Raw genomic sequence first — 14843 nt, forward strand, 5'->3', positions numbered from 1 at the left:
ATGATCCACTCACATCTCTGCCGACAACACATGAAACAACCAGTTTCCACTTGTGAAACCATCATTAGGTTTGATTATGATCCACAACAAATTTAGCATTGTTTACTGTCAAAAAACAAAAAGAATCATTTTTTTTCTTACACAGCAGAGTGCAGTGGGTCCTGTAGTCTGGCAGCCTCATCGCAGTCTACTTGTTAACCTGCAGATGTCTTGTAAACTGCAGCACGGTTCTTCAACCACTCAATCATATCTGATGAAAATTATAACTCTGATGCACAGAAGTCTGGATCGTGAACGTATGGTAGTATCCCAGGAGCTGGTGGCTGTCAGCAAGAAATAATAACAGCACATTAAACCTTGTAAAACCATTTCAGTTGTGTGTAAACCAAACAAATGAAATATAACGTGTAATGTTAAAAGTGACTCTGGTCAGTCAGGTGCTTTCAGACAGCAAAGGGTTTGTTGCCGCTGCTTTCAACGTAAACATGACGGCAGACGCATCGGACACTGGGGCTGTCACCTTTTTATCCAAAATTCGAACATTCCTTCGAACGTTCTAAAACATTTGAGTTGTAATGAGACGTTCGAATTCAAAAGTTGCAGTTACGATGGTGGATCCACAAGTTCAGAGACTGCTACTGTTGTGCACGGAAGAGAAGCAGCACCGTGACATACATAGTGCTGACCGTTCTCCTACTTTTGGCTCCTCGCCACTCTGTACATGTGTGTTGATATTATGCTGTGTAAATTGGAGAAAGCAGAAGCCCTTCCTGTCCAGGCCGGTAGGATCTGAGGCAGCTGGACGTTGTGGGAAAAATATTAGCGTTTACTTTCACTTTAATGAACTAAAAAAACACGAGTTTTTAAACTTGTGTGTTGAGTGCCGTTTTGTGTTAAAGTCATGCGTGTGAAATGATCTTCCTACAACTATTGTGCAGTATATGAGGACATCACACTTCTGGGACTGGGAAAAAAAAAAAAAAAAAATCTTATTGAGTACATTAGAAGCAGCGTTCATGTTGTATTTGCCATCTCATAGATGACATTGATAAATTTGGAAAGACAGTTAAATGTAAGGTAGACAGAGACGTTTAGCAGAAGTGACTTAACTTTGACTTTATTGGATGCTTACACTTTGTTCAGAATACAGACATTCAGACTTAAGAGAGAAGAATCATTTTCATGTGTTTTTCAGGGCCATGTATTACATCACTTAGTTACCTCAATAACTGTTGTCAAAATGCAAATTTTACCCATTTCAGGCTACCGTTGCTCTGACGGACAGAAAGGGCTGCAAGATGGGGGAAACTTCTGTATTTACCAATTAGGGGAGTTTAATTACCACAACTGCAGCTGACGGGATTTGAAAAAGACACAAGTGCGATCATTTGACAGTGAAAGAAGTGAAGAAGTGGGAATGGGTGGTTGGGAAGGGGCGATCGGGATCTCAAGAGGGTGAAAGATTGGGAGGATGTCCTGTTTGGGTCATGTCCCTCAGAGCTTTTTACTGTGGGAAAGTGTGTGTATATGTGTTTTTTTGTGTGAGTGGTGTGGTTCAGCTACATGTGAGAACAGACTTCTGAGGGCCCACTGCTCTTGTAACGATTTCGTCATGGTGATTCATGATAATTTGCTGATGCGCTGGCTAGGGTTGGGTTTGTAGCGTTTCCTACTGTAAGACATCAATTGAAAAGGAATTTAAGTCAGTATAAGATCTTTTCAGATTAACTACACTGCCGTTTGCGTATGTTTATATAGTCTGTGCTATTTGTGTGTTTTGCGTGGGTGAAGAAAAACTTCCCCACTCTTGGGCCTCTGCACAAAAACAGACACAAGCACAAGAACTTTATCATTAATAATGAAAGTAAAACAGACCGCATGACCGCTGTAGAGATCACACATTAGATGAAACAGAACCATTCCTATCTAAACATGTTGGGATGAGGACAAGACAACAGGGTATAAAATAGTAAACCAGGAAAACAGTAGCAACCAAAAGGACACAAGAAAATGCATGTTTTGCTTCTCCTGTGTTCTATGATTTAGTAATGACAGCTGACAAGACTCAGGTATGAGCTTTGATTAGAAATTATAACACATAATTCAGAAAAAGAAATTGCAAAAGATTGCTCATTTCTATCCACTACTGTCATGCAAGTGTTAGGAATTTGGCATTTCAACATAAGCAGTTGACACTAACTTTGGACTATTTATATATTGAACATCCTCATGCGTTGATAACATGCATGGTTTTGAGAAAATAAGACCAATGTGTATCAAATAGGAAGTTGTACTTGTTAAAGGTGAAAAACCTGAGATTCTGACATACGGTATCTGCACTGAGCAAACTTTTATAGTGTTTCAAATGTGGGATGATAACAGTCAAATCAGGTGGTGTGTGTCTCGAGTTCGACTGACATCACAATGTATTCGGCTGATCGTTCTTTTTTAAGAGTAGTTTCCATAATACAATGAAACAATAACTTTAATACAATGCTAGAAATTGACATCAACCTTGAAAACTCAGTTACATTGTGCAGCAGTTCACCCATCACAACAGTGCTGGTCTGCATGGAAGCGTGGCACTCTCACACTTCCCGCACGGCTTTTGGGCAAAACCGCTGGGCCAACCCACTTCCCTGTATTCTTCTGTCAACTCTGGGAAAAAGCTTTAATATCCTTCCTGCCGCCAAGACGCTGGCCGTGAAGGCCTTGTGAAAAGCCATCCTTAAGGGCTACTGTACTGCGTTGTGTCTCCTTCACCGCAGAGTGAACTATTGTCTCCTCTGTTTGTGTTTCCAAACTCTGTTGTTTTGCCTCGAAGAAGAAACAAAAAACTCTCGGGTTGTTTCCTGGACAGTTTCAGCTGGAATAAATATTGCCTGATATCTCGCCATTTGTTTGTTTAGGTGGAGTCAGTAATGATACTGCGATTGTTTTGTGGTCATAGAATTCCAGCTTTGTGCCTCACAGTGGAATATTAGACTGAGTGTCGACAGCAATGTCAACATCATTGACCATCATCCACCGACAGAGATGACAGCATTGTTTGACCCTGAGTTTATTTACATGATGCAACGATAAGATTTGAAACGGCTTGCTTGGTTTTCTTTGTATTGTTTCAGAGGTTTACACAGACACACAGCAAGTCATGACATGGACTCAGCTGTGCGCTGTTTGTATGGACTGAGATAATATTGTTGTCCTAATGAAAGAATAATGTCCAAGTTTGAATGCACGCATACACACACTCTTCTCTGTGTGAACTTTGGTTGAGTGCTGTTGTGAAAAAATGCTGCATTCAAATCGGGTCGTATTTACCGTGAACACGAGAACAGTGTGTATGATCGGCCTCTTCCTGCTTTATTCACGACGTCAGAACTCGAAAGTTTCTCTAAGCCTTCAGTTTACAAATTGTAACATTTTGCAGACGTTTTGCCAAGTACGCAAGTCATTTTTTTGTTGGATGAAGAAAATAGAAAATATATTGTATTTTTCAGTTGTATGCAGTTTTTCTTTTAAATTTAAAATGTATGTGTTATAATGTTCCAACAGTCTCATCATTCTCCATCTGTCTTTACGCCTTTGCTTCTCTTGCATTATGTCTCTCGCCCGCTAGCTGGCTAAATTGTGAGGCTTAAACTTTTCTCATTGTAATGTGGCTGCACATGGAAGTAAATCTCTATGGTTTAATAAAGTTGAGAAAAACTTAATTTCATGCTCCTTTGGCACATTGCAGATTGGATAGATCAGAGATTGGATGTGTCAGCAGTTTGGGGTATTTGTGCCAATTTGTCTGTTCTCAAGCTCACTGCTTCAATAAAAATAAAAATCGTTAAATCACAGTGAGACAAAGTAAACTGGGACAGCATGCACAGCTCTAGCTCTGATGTGACTTCAGTTGTTTTAATTGTGTATGTTTGCAAAATACATAATTCCAGGACCAGATCTTCAGGATCCGAGGCTAATAATGATTACAGTTCCTTCTGACAGTGATCGATGTTCAGTCATATGCACACACTGTTTACACACCTCTCAGATAACATCAATTAAAAAGAGCAATTAAATAACCAGGCAGACTTTATTTGTAATCTGGCACCGCTCCGATGGGTGGAGCAACTTCTGGGCGTCTTCGGAGGACAAACTTGAGGTGGATTTGTTTCATGAGAGGAAACACCTGTACCTTGTAATGAATCATGATATTTAGTGAATGCAAAACGTTTAACATGAGGGTTTGTTTTGAGGTTTAGAATCTGCTTGATCCACTCTCATGATCCCCGCGCTTGACCAAAGAACTAAAGTACCACAAATCTAAGAAGTGTCTTCAGTAGGAAAACTAAAGGTTGAAAATGAGCTGAGATTTCCTAATGATGCAAACAATGCTCAGAGTTTATCAGAAAACCATGTAGAAATTTGGAAGAGATTTGGGACAGGTTCACTTACACTTCAGGTCAATACACACACTCTTCAAATGAATCACTCGACAGCTCTGCTGAGGAATGATTGAGATAACTGTACCACCTTTCCACTTTGTGTATAACACACATTTCAAGTAATATTCTGTCTCTTTTAAAATGTCTTTATTAAATATCTCCAATTCTATATGTTTTATCTGAAATAAATTTGTATTATTTCCTCTAATCAGACATATTTCATTGATTTACTTTATTCTCAAAAATGAGGAAAGGAAGAAGCCCTACTAGGAAATGCAAAGCTGTTTGTCCAGTGACTTTGCTCCCCGTCATTTCTGATAATTTGACACAGTTCAACTTTTTAGAAGAAGGTCTTCAGCAAATGGACAAGAAGTTAGCAGCAAAGGTCATCGTGTATGTAAGCATGCATGAACCAATCACAATATTGTTACACAGCAGGTTTGCCTTTGAAGGAAGTAGCTTTTTTTCAACTTGAATTTGATAGATTGTATATTGTAATTACAGGAAACAATAGCAGTATCATCTAAAAGCAGCCATCCATTATCTATACCTTCTTCACCCTGAACAGAGTCACAGGGGTGTGAAGGCGAGGTACATCCTTGACAGATCACCAGTCCCTCACAGGACCAACACAGGAAGACAGACAACCGTTCACATTCACACGTACGGCTAATTTAGAATTGCCAATTAACCTTTTGACTGTGGGAGGAAGCAGGACATCCCACATGCACAGGAAAAACATGCAAACTCCCCACAGTGCAGCTGACCAGCAGGTTCAACTCCACTGTTTGATGTGACAGTGCACCACAGCACTGCACACCTCATTCAAGGTATGCATTGCTTCCTGTAAATCCCTTGTGTGCAGGAAGGCAGTGCGAACTCACTGTTAATGGTAGATGCTGAAAAATACAGTAGACATAATCCCAGAATGCACACATTTTAAAAAGCTGAGGCTTCTAACAGTCCCTCTTACATGTACATAGTTTTTTGCTGTTGTTTAAATGTTTAATAAATACACTTCACACAATTTATATGAAGTGACTAAAAGCTTTGCAGGTGGGCATATTTCCTAGACTGGCTGTGAAGAAACAGAAGCCAACATGCAGCAGATGCATTTTGGGTTTGCACATCGTAAACATCAATTCACAGATAAGTAAGTACATCACAACTTTTGTTATAAAGTTTTTTTTCCTGTTTTCTTGCTTTGTCTTATAATAAATGAGCAACCAATGTGTTTTAAGAGAGACTTGAGATTTAATCAAGGTTCTTTTGCTGAGGAGTTTCAGTTTCCACAGGCAACAGTTTTAGTGAGACACGGTGTGAAGGTGAGAGCTGACATACAGAGATGGATGTCCCTTTGAAGGAACATTTAAAAAAAAAAAGCTATACTTGGTTTAGTTTACGTCGTGGCTGCTGGACACGGTTAAAAAAAAAGAAACAATGAAGTGCGTACATTAAATCCAACCTTTCTCCAAAGAAATTCACTTTAAAGCATCAGTGTGTATCTCTGGTCTAAGTAGCGGTGGAGAGGCAATGCAGATACAGTAGACAGCACAGAGAGAGAGCATAACTGTACAGTACGAGGTCTCAATGTCACTTCATCATTCTTTGTTTCCACTGAGAACCCCTCTTTCTGAGTATTAACCGTATTTTATTCAACAATATCTGATAAGTTACACTGTTATAAAACAGTCCACTGAGGCTCAGGTAGTCACACAAGAAATTCAAGTCCCAAAGTGTATGATTGGTTGTGTTGCCGTGTCTTTGGAAAGTGTCTCCTTTCCAGTGGTTAAAGTATGTTCAGTAACTCAACAGTAAGACTAAACTTCATATTCCTTCAAACAATATTAAGTCCACATTTGGCTTCTTTTCAGTCCTGCCAAACAATCATACAGTATCATGTTAAAATATTTAACAACAGCGTCCTCGGGGGGGACGTCTTATTTTTCCATCGGTGTGGAGGTCAGTCACTGACTCTGATGCTTGGTGGGTACTTTGGCCTTCAGCAGTGAAACAGTGCTCTGACAAGAAGCTTCAAGGTCAAAGTCTGGATCCATGAGCTTGCGTCCAAGATTTGGTCAGTCGTCTTGCTTGTCAAGTTACCCAAGAAGTGACGACAAATCAAACAGCCGAAATTCTTTATGCCTCAGAAGAACATTTGAGGCATAAACATTTCGGGAAACAGATTTATTTGCTTTTTTGTTGAGAGTTCGATCAGTCAACTATGTAAGAAGTTACAGCCAGCAGCTGGTTAGCTTCGCATAAAGACTGAAAACCCTTTGAAACAGCTAGCATGGCTCTGTCTGAGGGTGTCAAAAAAACGTATTAATATCACATCTGATCGTGTTTGTTTAATCCAGCAGCTTTAACACCATTGTTAAAGTGACAAACTGTGGTTTTATGGGGTGTATGTTAGTTATCAGGTAATCTGACTGTGACTTCAAGGAGAAACTGTCCCCAACTATGGTCTAGGAACACTTTTTTATGTTTTTTTGTAGAGATTAAACTCTATAATAATAATTAGGAGCTTTAGAGGTGCTGCTGGAAGGATTTTTAACCTTTGGCATAATGCAGGATAGGTATTTCTCTTTATGCTAAGCTAACAGGCTGCTGACCATGGCTTCATTTTCACTGCATTAACGCGATAGCGGTGTCATCTTCTCATCTAACTGTCTGCAAGAAAGCAAATAAATACATTTCTCTAAAATCTGACTACATGAACACATCAGAAGTCAAATTCTGCTGCTTCTATAGTTCAACATGTTGAATGACAGCAGGTCAATGTCTAAAATCTGAAAAAATGTCTATAATATATTAAAACATTAAGGAAAGTACTGCTGTGTGCAACCAGGCACTACTTTCTTCATTTCCAAAAGAAGTTAAATGGTTTGTGGTGCCACTTAAAGGGTAATTTGATGAACAAAAGCAGTGCTCGGTGCACTCCTTTGTTGTGTTCAGTTCTGAGTCAGTACAAAGATCGGGACCCTCCTCGTCTTCGGTCTTCGTGACCTAAGCCAGGATATCGCTCCTCTTGCTGCACCAGACCACCAGGACAATCATGGCCAGGGTGAGGAAAACGGGGATGAGGATGAGGATGGTTAGCGTGTTGTCCGGCGGGTCAACCCACACCACCTGATCCATGGTGCAGTTGGAGAAAAAGTGCTTGTGTATGCGGATGATGTAGCTCTCTACCAGCGGATTGGGCCAGTAGCAGTCGACCATGAGGGACTTAGTCTCTGTGCAGTGGGTGAAGAGGTGGTACTCACTGTGGAGACAGACGGGAGGTGGAGAAGGAAAAGATTAGAAGAAAATCACCAGTGAGATGTAGATTTATGAAATTTGGATCTCATTGGCTTCCAGTTTTAGCATACATTTTAAAACATGGACACGATTCACGGTGTGAAGCTGTTAGCATATATATCATCGTGGGGGAGGACAGTTTCCTATTAAGACTCACAATGACATTACTTTTGCTACAGAGAGCTGGTTCTCTGAGGGGCACGCAACCATTTAAATTCCACAGAGGTTTAGCTCGTATGAACCTGAGATTCAGTGAGTAATCCATCATTGTGACTGGGGATATAGTGCTTTTTACTACCTTTTTTGGGGCCACTACCCTCCTCTACTTCAGCAGGCGTGTTCAAAGCCGTCCTGAACCTTTTCAGGCTCAGAGCTGTGCTTTGATGAATATATGCAGCCAGTCTTAATCTGTCTTTCTCCATCCTTGCATTCTCTATCCTCCAGATTCAAGCTGTTGGTATTCTCACAGTAAATTGAGCAACAGCCTTCTCACAATGGTTTCTTTCTTGTCTTGTTTCCATCTCTTGGATTTTAGGCTCTGGACTATGGCATTTTGGAATTTTTAAATATACAGTGACGACAGACCTGGTAAGATGGACTGTGTTACCCCTCAGTGAACTGAGCACAGCACCCCTAAACTGTGTTAAATCCGTGTTAAACTGGCAGCCGGGTGCTGTCACGTCATTCGCTGCAGCAAAACTGCAAACAAACAGTTTGACAGTTTGGAAAAGCTCTTTTTCTTCCAGATTAAGTATACCCTCGTGTCTGTGCTTCTGAAAACTGTGCCTGGTCTCTTTTGCACTTCTGTATGACGTGTTAATTACTGACATCTTAGAGGGACTTTGTGACATGCGGACAGAATCAGAGTCATGTTCTGTTTGTAATCACTAAACTAAGCTCAGCTAACCAAAAAACATTTACACAGCTGCAGACGACGTAATACAGAAACGTCTATTTACAAAACGTCAGTCAAATCTAAATATATAACAATGAGTGGCACAGATGTTGATAAAAAGCAAATAATATGAAAATGAAATTAAAGTTAAAGTAAGTCTGACACAATATTCACATGTACAATAAAAATGGAGTTCAGCAATTTAACTGAATTTAACTTATCCTAGCTCAGCTTGTCTTAGCTTATCTAACACATCTTGCAGCCCCCTTGCCCAGTCATTAAACACATACTTATCTGTAAGGTTTCAGAAGTTGCAAAAATGACAATTTAAAACTACCAATTTAAATAAAAATGTAGCTAATAATATTGAAGTAATGACAGTAATGGTACTCGAACATAAACAGTTGGAAATGCAATGTGAAATTACAGTAATGCTCGAAAGCATTTCATTTAGTATAGTTGATAGAGATGTGACACTAATTAAACGGTACTGTTCTTTACTGCCTTATCTTTGATACTCTATATCGTATATTGTATAATGACAATCAATCTCTGACTTACACGATATCATCTATTCTAGACCATTATGTAAGACTAGTATACATATTTTTGAACCGAAAACAGCAGCAATAACCAGGAAGAAGGAGTGATGATTATCTCATAAATTGGGACTGTTTCCACCTGCTGCCCTCTGTACAGGTCATTTAAGTTAGACTCTGACGTCAAGCTGGATCCATTGTTTTGAATGACCTTTGCTTAAGTGCTGCAAATCAAATGAACCCTGCTGTCTGTAGAGGGGAAAACTGTGTTTATATATATATATAACTCAGTGGCTGCAGGGCAAATAGGTACCACATGCCTCATAAAAAAGTGTTTTGCTGAGAAAAGCTTCCTGTCAAATCTGAGCTCAGTGATAAACCAGCAGAAGCGCACGTGTCAAAGTGGAAACTGTAAAACTCTTATGGAAATTTCTGCACTGATGCAGTTATTCAGATTAATGTAGGAGCAGGGTTTGGTTTGCTCTGTCAGGGTTTATGAACCAATCTTTTTTAAAGATGGAGGAGGATGAGAAAGTGACAGCAGAGTGAATGCTGGAGAAAAAAAGAGATGAAAATAAAAATCATGTATCAGAGCTTTCAGGCAGTGATGAAAAATGCAGCATGCAAGACATAAGGGAATAGCAGACTTCTGAAGTTATTTCCCAGATGCAATACAAAGCAACAGATTCATAGCTGATATATAACTGAACAGCCACACACAAATATTATATCGTCACTCACACATGCATGCAAAGATACAGACAGATATGTGATTACACACACAGATGTTTTCTGAGTGCAGTCAGATGCTGCAGCTGCTGGGAGCTTATCTTCTGGCCCAGTTAGTGTCTAATTTGAACATTATAATGCCGAAACAAGATGTTTCACTCAGTATGTTATTCCATACCTTCCCCTGAGATAATACAAAGCTCCAAGTGAAATCCAGACTGATGAAATTATTCGGATGTTTGTTGCTCTGAAAGGCAGGACGGCCCATAATATCTGTTTAATGGAAGGGAAACTGCACATTAATACTTCTAAATGCTGTTATACACTGGGTTTTTTTTTTATATATATACACGTGATGACCCCCAGGTATACGTGGTTTTGACAGTGGACCCCACAGTTTATACAGTATTTCAGCATTGCTGAAATCAGCTACATTTTGTATTCCTCAAATGCAAGGTTGCTTATATTCATTGGCAATTGGGAAAGTGGTCTCCACCTTTTCATTAAAATTTTACCAAGATATGTTTTGTGTTTGCTCTATCTAACTTTTCAATAAAGTTGGAACAAATGATCAAAAATCAATTTTGATTAATTTCAGAAAGTGCTGCTTCGTTTATGTTATTTCTTGTGGTGTTGTTGAACAAGACAGACTCTTCGGCTTACTGTTCGTTCATACAAAACAACAGCTGAATTTTAGAGGCTTTTTCAGAGGAATTTTTCAACTTTCCAATTCATAACGTGTCACAAGATTTGTTTTGTTTCTGTCTCAATACAACTTAAAACTGAACTTGGACTTAAATTTGATTTCTTATGAGCATATTCACTCAAAGCAGCGAATGACATAACAGCAATATTTCACCAGTTTACGCTGTTTGTTGTCATCCAGTGATTTTAAGCATCAACAGTTGTCTCCCTTCATGCCTGGTTGGCTCACTGTTGTTGGCAGCGGTCTCGTGTTATCGCCACATAAGCCACTTACGATGACGCTTGCTCATGTAAATGGTTAATTGCTTGTCATTAGTTGCAGCAGGAAAAAGCTGTGATGACTTTAGAGCAGCATCTGGTCCACACAGGGACCGTCCACAGTCGTGAATATATATATTATTAAAAGGTCCAGAGCAGCACCATTGTTCCTCTGTTCCTGTGTGCTCTAAATTAAACCTGGCAGCTCCTGGAGCTGTAAACAGCTCAGGACAGAAAATCAATATGTTATTAGAAGTAAATGATTGAAGTGCATAAATGCACGCACAGTACACACATAGCCTCTCAGTGGTCCATCTAAAGGCTTTTCAGTGGCCCGATAAGTTTGTACGAGCTGATTTCAGACAGTAACAGCCGTGTTGGCTGAGTGTTTGGCCAACAGCAATCACTGCAGAGAGGCACGGCTCATTTGTCAAATAGAGGAAACTCTGCAGGGGTCAATGCTTGTTTAAACATGAGGCCCCTCGCTCTCCAAGCCCGATCCGCCTCACCACTCTCCGGTTCCTCTGGTGCCTTCGCTTTCCCTCCTTCCCCTTTCTCGCTCTCTCTCTTTCTCCCTCACCTCCTTATAGCCGTCTTCCAGGCTCCAGAGTAAACAGCTGCTGAGACAGCCAGTGTATCCCCACAGTCATGTAGATGAAGTGTCGCACACAAAACACCCAAATGAATTGTTTGTCTCGTAAAAATGTCGACTCATGCAGCCAAAAGTTTCTAAAAAAGCAAATCATGACTGTTTCCCACCACAGCTTGGCAACAAAATCCTCTCTGATTAAAAGTTCTTTATCTGTCAAACACTTTTAATGTCGGACAGCACTGAAAGATTTACACTCAAGTTTTATGAGGTTCTCTTTCATACATGCTTCAGATTTAGTATCACTGGAGTATGAACAAAATGTGAAAAACAGAGGCCGGACATTACACCACCCATCCTGCACTTCAGGTAGACCCAAACAGCACATGAAAGGATCCAAAAACACACTCAACTATTTATAGGCTTGATTTACAGCCCTGTTTTATGATGTTTCTTTTGAACCGGCAGGGAAGAGAGAGAAAGAGAGAGAGAAAACATGTCCATCTGTGCCTCTCCAAGAGATAGTCAATTGTACCTCTGATCAAACACACACTTAAACTACTCATCATTTATCTGTAAAGTGTAAATCTGGATAATTTCCAGCCTGACCCTTATTTTGGCTGATTTTCCATTGTGAATTTCTAATGTGAAACTGTCCAGTTTCACAATGCACAGGGTTACGGCACAGAGCCGACAGCTGAGCCATGATTTGGACTCAAATTTCACTTTAGATGCAAACAAACAAGAAAAAAAACACCCGTTGTTGTACAAAATTAACGATTCTCTCTCATTTCCCTTTTTAAAGAATAAACAACTTGTTAAACCTGCAATAAATGGAGCAAAGCTTGGAGCCAGTTCCAAGTCTGAAAAATGAAGCAATTACAGAGGTGTCTTCAAACTGTAATTTAACCAAAGAGCCGCTAGGGGTTGGCTCCAAAAACACTCAGGTTCCAAAGACTTCAATTCAACTTCTCTCAAAAAATACAAAGTCAACAAAAAAACAAAAAAATTCACAAGTCTTAGTGGTGTCATTTACTAAATTCCCTTCTGATCAGTGCTGTGCTGGTCCAAAAATCTGAAAATAATCCCACCATTAATTCGATAGAAGGCCTCAAAAAGCCACATTTTTGGAGTGTTTAATCTGGGTGATTGACAGGCCTGTGGCTCAGTTAGGTTTCCGCTATAGGTGGGCGGGGCGTAGTGTCATCGGGTTTCCAATAACATCGAGTCAGATTCACCTTTCATTTCACCCCAGTTTGTCCAAATATGGTCACTTCTGGCTCCAAAATACCAAGATGGCAACAGCCAAAATATTGAACTCAAGGCTTCAGAATGGCACAAACCAATGTGTGACGTCACGGTTGGTTGCCACTTGGTCAGTACGGCTGTGTGCACTTTGTGAGTTGCTAAATGCTAAACTCCGTTCACTAGTTACCACCAGTCACTAGCCGCCTTCATCCATCTGCTCTTTGGTGCCGGGCAGCTGAAAACAACGCTGATGAGTGTGAAGCAGAAATCCAAAACAATGAGGTCATCATGACAAGTGACACTTTCCACACACAAGTACTCATGTGATCCATTGTTAATGTAAGAATTTAGACTATAACAGTTTTATGTCCAATAGCTTTGACATTTTGTTCGGTTTTCACACCTGCCTACAACTAATTTAACAAACAATTGCACTCTTTGCTAATCAGTTATTATTTGTTTCAAATCATGGACAAACAAATGCAAAAGTAATCAACACAGCACAAGTTTACACAGCCTTCACAATACACTGATTTATTAGTTAGGACTGGCAGCCAGAACAATAGATGGCAGTTGGTCATTGTTTGAATATGTTTGTGTCCCAGCCTCCCCACTTGTCTTTATACTACAGTTTACCTTTCCCTGTAATCGAATAAAACCCTGTGTTGCTGGAAGTCAAAAGAAACTCTGACAAATAATCTTTAAAAACAAAAATTTAAAACAAAGCAAGTGAATGACCAGTTTGAGAAGGTGGTGGGTCTTTTTCCCAGAATCGTCATAGCAAATCTGTGAATCAGACGATTATTTAGACTCCCATGTGAATGTTATTATGCAAGAAAGCGGTCTCATAACTCACTGCTTCGCCTTGTGCCTCTGGAGTTAAGATTGAAGGTGGAAAAATAAGATGAATGTAAGAGGCTAAAGGTGAGAGTAAGGAATGAGGTGAAAAAGTTGGATAAAGATAGATGCGCATGGGTGGTCGGTGGGCTCCAGCTTTGGGATGCAAACCTCCAACTGTTCTCCCGCCCACCGACGCCCCACCAGCCGCAGGAGGCCCAGATAGATTGCAGTCTCTCTATCAATCCAGATGTTTCTCACAAAGTGCCACCACGCAGGATTGACAGCCGCTTCACTGAAACTACAAAAATAGAGCCCTCAGGCAGGAAGGCAACAGCACTTCAGCGATAAAGATAAGAGCTTCAAAAACGTGGGAAGCTTTTCAGCGTACAGATGGCTTTTTTCTTTCACAGCCTTCTTTTGTAAAATGAAAAATTTGCTCTGAGGTAACTTGTAAAAGCAGCTTCCAGTGTAGTTTCCCAACAGCACATCTCCTACTTCATCATTGTCAAATTAAATCTGCGCCGGCCAATTAATGTAAGCAGACAGTTTAATTTAACTCTTAAGATGTGTGTGTAGAGGATTCTCTACTATCATCAACATCAGCTCTTCATTATGGGCCAACAGGAAGAATTTATGAGCAATCTCTGAAGGGAAAGAGATGTGTTTCTCTCTGAATGAATATTTAGAAAAACATTTCATACCAAATAACACCAGCAACTTATTTAGGAAACAAGCAAACAGTTATTCTGATGTTGTTGTGCTGACATCTCCTTAAAAAAGGAGTGGGAGTGTCTGTAGCTTACCATCTCTAAAGGTATGCCTCAAGGCTCCATCTTAGGCCCTATTTTGTTCTCCATTTATATTAACGATGTAGCCAAAGCTGCAGTAAATTCCAGGATTCATCTGTATGCTGATGATACCATCTTATATTCAGCTGGTCCTTCACTCCACTCTGCTGTATCCACTCTTCAACTAAGCCTCACCTCCATCCAACAGTCTTTCCACAACCTCCATCTGCTCCTCAACTCCAAAAAAAACAAATGTATGCTGTTTGACTGGAAAAACCTCATCATCCCCAGCCCCCCCAACATCTATGGCTCAGAGCTGGAGTTTGTCAGCTCCTACAAATACCTTGACTTCTGGTTGGACTCATCTCTCTCATTTAATATACATATCAATAACCTTCTAGCTAAAGTCACAGCTAGACCGGGTTTCCTGTATCGAAACAAGGCCTCCTTCACACACTCTGCCAAACTCACCCTTGTGAAAATGACCATCCTTCCTCTATTTGACTACGGCGATATAAT

General features: G+C 40.1%; 1 protein-coding gene across 1 annotated transcript in view; it reads right to left on the reverse strand.

The window, feature by feature from the left end:
- Positions 1-1100: 1100 nt before the first annotated feature.
- The window catches only part of LOC138620593 (receptor activity-modifying protein 3-like), a 32626-nt gene continuing 18883 nt past the window's right edge, over positions 1101-14843 (reverse strand). Inside the window, exon 4 of the mRNA XM_069697937.1 lies at positions 1101-7698. Within this exon, the coding sequence (XP_069554038.1) occupies positions 7443-7698 (256 nt within the window). The 3' untranslated portion in view covers positions 1101-7442. The remainder of the gene's footprint in view (positions 7699-14843) is intronic.

The sequence above is a fragment of the Brachyistius frenatus genome, unplaced genomic scaffold (assembly GCF_029030835.1).
Source record: "Brachyistius frenatus isolate BFR_SWC_R1_liver_20210118 unplaced genomic scaffold, ASM2903083v1 Contig_25, whole genome shotgun sequence".
Taxonomy (NCBI): Eukaryota; Metazoa; Chordata; class Actinopteri; family Embiotocidae; genus Brachyistius; species Brachyistius frenatus.